This window comes from Cupressus sempervirens, chromosome 5 (assembly GCF_028749045.1).
Source record: "Cupressus sempervirens isolate cs-2001-9-10 chromosome 5, ASM2874904v1, whole genome shotgun sequence".
NCBI lineage: Eukaryota > Viridiplantae > Streptophyta > Pinopsida > Cupressales > Cupressaceae > Cupressus > Cupressus sempervirens.
In genome coordinates this window covers 98263057-98271107 of record NC_143122.1, presented here as the reverse complement: position 1 = coordinate 98271107, position 8051 = coordinate 98263057, and the positions used below count along the sequence as shown (strand labels likewise).

General features: G+C 36.5%; 1 protein-coding gene across 1 annotated transcript; it reads right to left on the bottom strand.

The window, feature by feature from the left end:
• Nucleotides 1-7098: 7098 nt before the first annotated feature.
• On the bottom strand, nucleotides 7099-7677 carry LOC149554747 (uncharacterized). The gene has a single exon (XM_089829002.1). It carries the CDS (start codon nucleotides 7675-7677, stop codon nucleotides 7099-7101), a length of 579 nt encoding a protein of 192 aa, XP_089685128.1.
• Between the last annotated feature and the right edge of the window lie 374 nt (nucleotides 7678-8051).

Sequence of the window (8051 nt, the reverse complement as noted above, 5' to 3'; positions counted from 1 at the left end):
TTAATTAGAGAGGATCAAAATAAGGTAGAAGAATCAATATATGCCATGATGGTTGAATTCAAGAATATTCCTCTTGAATTTGACAATACAATGCCCAAGGAGTTGTATGAAATTATTGAAAATATGTGGTATTATTATTTGAAAATGGAAAAGGAAATAAGAGAATCCACATTGGCACAAGTGATGTTGGAATTGACTAGAGGTCAAATTGCTAAGGCAAATAAGAAATATGGGAGAAAGTTTACACAAAAATATAGAGCCTTCTACATTTTGCAAAACAAAATTGAAGAAGTTGTAAATAAATCCACAAGATTGTGGAAGTCAATATATAACTTGACTACTAACAAGGATGGAGAAGAAGAGGGATAAAACACTAAAAGAGATGATAATGCAGATAAGGTAGAGGCTAGTGAGAAGAAGAAGGTAGAGAAACAAAATGAGGAAAAGGAAATAGAAAAAGGAGAAGAAGAGAATAAAGAAGAAGAGAATAAAGAGGAAGAAGAAAAGGGAAAAGGAGAAGAGGAGGACACACAAAAAGGAGATGAAGTGGCAATAGTTGATCAACAAAAACAAAAAGAACAAAGTGTGCAAGACACACAATAAACTAAAGGTACACCCCTAATTGATTGTGATTGATCCTAGGAGATTAGATGAAGATAAGGACACACCAAAGGAAGAGGAGCAGGCTATCATACAAACATTGGTTAATCTACCAACTACTAGCACTCCTACACAAGTCCTTTAGAAGCCAAACATTGATGCAATTCCATTGCAAATTTCTACACCAAGATCAAGCTCCATTAAGGTTACAAGGGTACTTCACTATGAAGACCCTACATTAGATGAAGAAATAGTAATACCAAGCTATGAATCAAAGATAATGAACCTGCAATAGATATATGAAGTTCAAGAGGCACTAGAAAAGAGGAAAAGATAAGAGATACATAGAAATGAGGATAAGAAAAAGCAAGCATTACATGAAATTAAGGACATCTTTTTGGATGCCTTTAGCTTGTAAACACCTAATGAAACCAAGCCAATATTAGAACAATTGATAGACATTGTAGAATAGGTGAAAAATGAAGACCAAGAAACCCATGTAAAACTCATGGAATGGTTTGAGAAGAAATTCCAAGGAAAAGTCAATGAGAAAATATCAAGTAATATAGTAGTTTCACAAGTTGAATTGGTGAAGAAGATTGAAAAGAAAAAGATTGTACCTAAGAATGTATTCTCATTGTACAAAAATGTCATGCCCATACTATTTCATGGCAAACACAACTAAATTTTTTTTGAAACTGAAGGCAAGAACTTAATCAATCCTTGAACTTGAAGGTAATGAAGGTTGTTAATGGTATGAAGTTTTTTTACTCGAAACTGGATCTTAAGTTTCCCATGAGGTGGTCTGATTATAAGTCTTGATAACTTGTTTCACATGAACTTAAAACTTTATTGCATAAATTACCTATGTAGACCGACTCTCACACATCTCATCATAACATAATATATTACTATTAATATTTTTTTATTTTCATTATTTAATTTTTCTCAATATTATTACTTAATAATCACCTATGCCTACCATACTTACTATACTTATTATACTTTATTTACTGACATTTTTAGTAAAAATTTAAGTTAAGATTTAATTAGTGATGGTCTATCATTGCATTATGCATTATCATTTTCTATTCTCATAAACAATTTAACATGTAGCAAACTATCATGTTGCTAAAAAAATGTAATTGCAAGATGGAACTCAAGAAATCTTTGAATCCAAAATTTCATTGCATCAAATATTCAAAATACTTTAATGCCACCCAGTTCCATAATTTAAGCAATCTACAAATCCATTACTGTCAATTGCATATCTTACAACTAATTTCATTTCAATACTAGACATCAAGCAACTAAATTATTCTCATGTAATTGAGGAGATAAAGATATCAAGGAGATAATGTCCAATTCATTTTTAATGGTATATCATGACACAAAATTATTTCCTTCAACACATTCCAAATTTAAGTATAGATAAGGCAACATCAACACATCAAAATCTCTCCTTCATGTTCCTTTAAAAATTTATTTTCAACACAATATCAAGCATGAACAAGGGTGGTGGGATGACCATATCAAGCTATACACAATGGAAGGACTATTTGATATATAGATTTTGAAAATCTCTCTCTCTCTCTCTCTCTCTCTCTCTATGGACATATGAATGAGAAAAATAAAAACTCTCCTACAATACAAACTACTTCACATAACAATTGGAGTTTATTACTCCATTTCCAATACAATAATAAAGAGTCTTCTTCTCCAATGAAAGAATATACTACATGAACTTCAAGCTTCCAAGCTTATCAAATGAAAACATACAAAAAGAATGAGACAAAATAATTGGGGAGTTATGGAGGCTCACTTACCAACCTAGGCCTCAACTAGGCCACCCACCTAGCTTGTGGAAATAAGGCATAAATGGTTGCATACTACACATTCACATGCCATGCATATTCACAACAATATGACAAGATTTGACACAATACATTACAAAACATCCCATCCCAAGTATTTTCACAAAGATTCAACAATTGAATCATGTATAGGGTAAAGGTGGGCTCTCTCCATGAAGAGGATTTCCAAAGCTATGATTCACAATATTCACAAAATCTCATTATCAACATGCCCTTTCAAGGCTTACAATATCTTTCCCTCCACATACCTCCTTATACCCCCCAAAATGAAAGTATCAAGAAGATCGCATTCCATTGAACACATAAAATTCATCTCCACACATGGGAGAGTTCCTCAACTACATGTGTGAACCCAACTAACCCCTTCACCCAAGCATCTCTTCCCTCCCAAGGGTGAGTGATGCTTCACACCCATTACGCAAAACACACATAACATAGAAGATAAACAAGATTCAAGGAAGGATTCACACAAAACTTCTCACATGCAAGACTCAATCAAGACCATTTTCCACAAACCACATCTACAATACACCAAAAATTCATCATGAAATCAAGAACACCACATCTATTCTACATGCAAAATGAAGAACACCATGGATCAAGGGTACCAACCTCACTCCAAGCAATGGCAATGAATAGTTGTAGTAGAGCACCTTATCCTCTTCCCCCAAACCCTAGTTGTCTCTAAAGATAGAGAGTGGCCAAGTGAGTCGCCAATTTAGCCATGCCTCTATATATCCTTCTCATTTTCGGATTCAATAAAGAATTCAATTATTTTGGGGTCTCCTAGGCCTACTAAGCACCCTAGAGATCATTATTAGCCCCCTAATTTATAATACTAACATGGGTAGGGTTTATTTTTGTCACAAACTCACCTTAGAGTTACTTTATGGCCCTTCCAATGCTAGGCAATTAAAATTCAAAATTTTCCCATGGTGATAACCTTGTTCTCTTACTAATTTAGGGCAATAAATCAAATTTCTTAATTAAGGCATTTAATTCAGAATAAGGTGACCACAAGATCCATCATCAAAAAACATGTCATTTCACATAATGAGTACAAGTGTCAAGTGACACACACAAAATGTGTTATACATCACACATGACATGTTCAAAATCTACACATGAAATACATACTACATAGATACATCTCATATTTTCAAAATCATCACGACGAGGTTTACAAATCCTACAAAGATTCACCTTGGTAGTGTCATTGAAACATGTGTCTATACCTTGTTTCCTAGTTAAATTTCCATGGTTCCTCTTCCTGCACATCAAACTTGAGTATTAGTAGTCCAAGGAGACAAGTAAACATATACAACATAAGTGCATTTAATAAAAATAATGTCCATATTAGCATAATTCAAATTATATTTCCTTTCCTAATCTTTTCAATTAGTCCATTCAAAATGTTAAGATATCAAAATCTGCATGTCATAAGTCATCATTATCAAATTAACATTTATCTGTATATCCTAGCCATTCATCTGCATGACAAAGAATCATAATCAATTTAACATTTATCTATAGATCAAAATTTATCAGAATCAAATTAACATTTTGCATTGCATCAAAATCTAATAATATCATGTCATAAAGCTACATCCATATATGTTCAAACATTTCTTACACATTAATAGTTTCTTATTGCATATACAATGTAAAACACTACTGAAGTATCAAAATAAATATATAAAGAAATCCATTTTCCATCTAAGTATTGAATAACTATCAAAATATTAAGGTCTCAAATATCAAAATGTAAATAAAATATCCATGCTATGACGGGTTAGGGTGAGGCCTCACATCCTCCCCACCTAGGCATGAACTTCCTCCTAGAGTTCATCAAAATGATATGGGTACTATGCCTTCATCTGAGCTGCATCCTCCCACAAAGCTATGACCTCATCATAACAATCCCACTGGACCTTAACCTATTCTAGCTTTCTTCCTTGAAGTGTGAGTGCTCGTCGAGCCAAAATGAATATGGGCTCTAATGCTATCTATCCATCTGACTCCACCTACAAAGAATCCCAATCTATGATGTGAGACTCATAATGAACATACTTTCTTAATACAAATACATGAAAGACATTGTTAATGTGCCATAGGCTAGGTGGCAAGGATAAACAATAACTAGTCCTATCCACTCCAAAATCTCAAAGGGACCCACAAAGTGAGGTGCTAACTTAGAATATTTTCCAAAATAGCACCCTCAAAAATACTTTCTCTCCAACCATGTACTCTCTATCCACCCTCTTTGCATCTACATATTTCTTCTATCTATCTTGGGCTTCTTTGAGGCATTGTCTAATCAATACTACATGCTACTCCATGTCCTTGACTAACTATGGCCCTATAGATATCCTATCTTCAATCCTATCCCAACTTAAGGGTGTCCTGTAAGGCCTACCATGCAAGGCTTGATAGGATGGCATGCCTATAGAAGTGCGATGTCCATTGTTGTAGGTAGATTTTGCAAGATGGAGGTACTCTTCCCACTTGGACTGGTGGTCCATCACATACATTCATAACATATCTTTGAGGATCTAGTTAACTCTCTCTATTTGCCCATCCATTTGAGGATGCTAGGTAGTGCTAAAGTTGAGCCCAGTACCAAGTGATGTCTGTAACTCCCTCTAGAAGAATGATGTAAATAAGGAGTCTCTATCATATATTATCTTACGAGGAATGTCATGGAGTTTAACAATATCTCAAAAGAATACCTATGCCACTATGGCTGCTGTGAAATTGGTATGGATTGGTGAAAAGTGAGCAACTTTGGTGAAAGTGTCCACTATCACCATGATGGCATCATGACAATGAGAAGACATTGGAAGACCAACAATGAAATCCATGGAGATGTGTCCCACTTCCACTCAAGTATCTCATATGCCTGTAAAAGTCCACTTGGATGACCATTTTTTGCCTTAACTCTCTGACACTCTAGACATCTCACAACAATATTAGCAATCTACATCCTCATACTTGGCCAATGATATAGTTGTCTTAAGTTGGCATGGAGTTTCTTAAATCCAGGATACATTGCATATGGTGCTTGATGAGCCTCTAAAATAATGAACTCATGCAAGCCACCTATGGAGGGTACATAAATATGCCCCTTATGTCATAGTAATCCCTTAGAATCCAATGAATAGTAAACAAATTTTCCCTCAAGAGGTCTCTAAGACTAGACTATCTAGCAAAATTCTGCATAGAATTCATCCTTTGGTAGGTGATGCATAATAAGCTCCCTCAAATCTGTGCTAGTAACCATGGAAGCGAGCTCATGACATCATCTACTCAAGGCATCTGCCACCACATTCTCCTTACCCTTAATGTAATGTACATCAAAATCATACTTGCATAGAAAATCCATCCATCTCCTTTGCCTAGCATTAAGATTTAGCTATGTGAAAATATATTGCAAGCTTTGGTGGTCTAAATGAAGTTCAAATCATCATCCTAGAAGGAAATATCACCATTGTGGCAATGCATGGACCACTACTGTGAGCTTGAGATCATGAGTAGGGTAATTGAGCTCATTCCCCTTGAGTTTCCTAGACTTGTAAGCTATGGCTTGACCCTCTTGCATAAGAACACCTCCAATTCCCTCCAAGGAAGCATCTGTACATACTACACAATCCTTTGAGGGGTTGGGTATTGCTAAAATGGGTGCACTAGTGAGTGCCCTCTTGAGCTTTTGAACAGCCTCATTACACTTTTCTGTGTACTCGAATTTATTTCCCTTTCTTTGAAGAGAGGTAATAGGGTGAGCTACCTTAGAAAAAACTACCACAAACTACCTATAGTATCCTACTAGTCCCATAAAACTTTTGACTTCTGTGATGTTGCTAAGTGCTGGCCAATCCATGATGGCTCAAATCTTGGATGGGTTCATTGAGATCCCATCCCCTAATATTACATGATCTAGATAATGCACTTCCCATTTGAAAAAGGCACATTTCAACAAGCTACCATAAAGTTGATTCTCCTTCAACCGCTGCAATACCTACCATAGGTTCTCTTCGTGTTCCTTCTCATCATGAGAATATACCAATATATCATCTAGGAACACTACTATAAACTTTTCTAGGAAGGTGCAAAATATGCCATTCATGAGGCTCATAAATACAACTGGGGCATTTGTGAGACCGAAAGGTATCACCATGAACTCATAGTGACCATATCTTATACAAAATGCAGTTTTGTGGATGTCACTTTCCATGATGCACAACTGATGGTACCTTGACTTCAAATTAATCTTGGAGAAAACTTGAGCACCCTATCACTAATCAAATAAGTCATTAATCCTAGGTAATGAATATTGGTTCCTAATAGTCACCTTATTTAGCTGTCAGTAATCAATGCACAATCTGAGTGATCTATCTTTCTTCTTTACAAAAATCACTGGTGCTCCCCAAGGTCATACACTAGGTCAGATAGGACCCTTCTCCAAAAGTTCCTCTAGCTAAATCTTAAGCTCATTGAGCTCATGGGTTGTCATCCTATAGGGTGCTCTAGATACAAGTTCAACTCCTGGTATGAGATCAATATGGAAATCAACTACCCTTGGTGCTAGCATACTAGGAAGCTCTTATCGAAACACATCTACAAACTCCTATAATATTGGATAGTCATCGAGGGAAGGTTCATCTCCTACATTGTCCTCTCTATCACTAATGGTGATGGCAAACAATTGACACCCCTTCCACATGCACCACTTAAGTTGCATGGCAGAAATCATACGGAGGGTTACTAGCCTCTGAACTTCCAAAATCACCCTAGGTGTACCATGATCATCTACATACTTGATCCTCTTCCATCTACAATCCACCTTGGCACTACTGGTGGTAAGCCAATCCATGCTAAGGACTACATTATAGGATCCCAATGGAGTAATATGCAACTCTAAAGTGGTGATTATGTCTCCAATCTGAATTGGGCACTCATGGATCAAGGAATCAACTGATACCATAGCCTCTGGAGCTAACTCAACCTCCCAGTCAACATCTTGTCTAGCTGCCACTAGCCTGCAACACTCCACTACAAATGGGGAAATAAAAGAGTCTGTAGCTCTAGAGTCAAATAGTATAGTAACCTCAAATCCTTTAATCATACTTATAGCCTCAATCACTATAGCTTGATGCTCAACCTGGCAGTCATCAACCACTACAAACACCCTATGGGACTTGCCCATATCACCTATTGTAGGCTCTAAGGTGGCTCCTCGCTGACTACCTTTTGTGGGACCCTATGGACACTCTCTTGCAATATGACCCATACCATCACAAGCATAACATGGTCCACAGGTCTTAATTTGTACTCCCTATGGTCTAAACTACTACTGACCCTCAATCATGCTAGACCATCTAAAGCCTCCCCTAGAGGATTGTTGAGTCCTAGCTAGCTATGTATACTAGTTTTGAGGCCTCTGATCTTGTCTGGGGCCTTGTGACTACCACTATTTGGGCTTAGAGCCCTAGTAACCCTGTGATGATCTCTGTCTAGTGTCCTACTATCCTCTCTACTATGTCTACACCCCTTTGAGGACCCTAATGAATGACTCTAATT

What these genes read in the sequence shown, in the direction of transcription:
- LOC149554747 (XM_089829002.1), bottom strand. Translation starts at nt 7,677, where the DNA reads ATGGGCAAGTCCCATAGGGTGTTTGTAGTGGTTGATGACTGCCAGGTT.